Here is a 753-nt window from a genome sequence, read left to right on the forward strand (position 1 = left end):
CGTGTGATACAACTTCCCTCAGTACCATCATTGCAATAACAACCTCTCCCTCCCTAGAAATAACCCTACACCAAGAGGTCAGTCGCTTGGGGTCACGAGTAGCGGTCCTGCAGGCAGCGAGAGCACAGAGCGATGGCGACGTGACCACCCTCACCCGCGCCCTCCACAACACTGCCTGGGATCGCGCCAACCTCGAGAAGGACAAGATGTCGCAGGTAAGATACAGGTTCTTTGTCTTTTTTTATCAGATTGCGGTACATACGGAAAATGGAGAATTACTAATTCATGAAATGTTTCAACGATTTTCAGGACCTGTTTGTGGAACGCCTAACTGCTGCACTGGAAAGGGAGAAGGTAACGCTGAAGACTTTGCGAGAAGCCATTCAGGAGGAGAAGGAAGTCACGAAGGCGCTCGACGCAAGAGCCAGACTGCAGCAAGAAGAACTGGAGCAACTCGGTGAGACAAAGCCAGGAATATTCATGGCATTTACTTAGAGGATACCAATGCAAGCTTAAAACAAGTAATCTAGTCAGTCCACTTCATCACAGAAAAATTAAAAGTTAAACGAAATTTGTCTACAGATTATGGACATGAATATGGAAACTTAAAAAAATGGTCACATTCTGAATAATCAACCGTAAACTTCGAGTGTTGGCATTAAATAGAGTAGTTTGTTATAGCGAGTAGGAATATTGATTGCCTGTTGAATTTTGAGTATGTATTTGCTATATTCCTATCTGTCTCTTTGACAG

General features: G+C 44.1%; 1 protein-coding gene across 1 annotated transcript in view; it reads left to right on the forward strand.

The window, feature by feature from the left end:
- LOC119590448 (plectin-like) overlaps positions 1 to 753 on the forward strand; it is a gene marked incomplete at both ends in the record, with an annotated part of 7249 nt that overhangs the window by 2230 nt on the left and 4266 nt on the right. The window contains 2 exon segments of the mRNA XM_037939109.1: positions 58 to 215; positions 310 to 457. Coding sequence (XP_037795037.1) covers positions 207 to 215; positions 310 to 457 — 157 coding nt within the window.

Source organism: Penaeus monodon, chromosome 27 (genome assembly GCF_015228065.2).
Source record: "Penaeus monodon isolate SGIC_2016 chromosome 27, NSTDA_Pmon_1, whole genome shotgun sequence".
NCBI lineage: Eukaryota > Metazoa > Arthropoda > Malacostraca > Decapoda > Penaeidae > Penaeus > Penaeus monodon.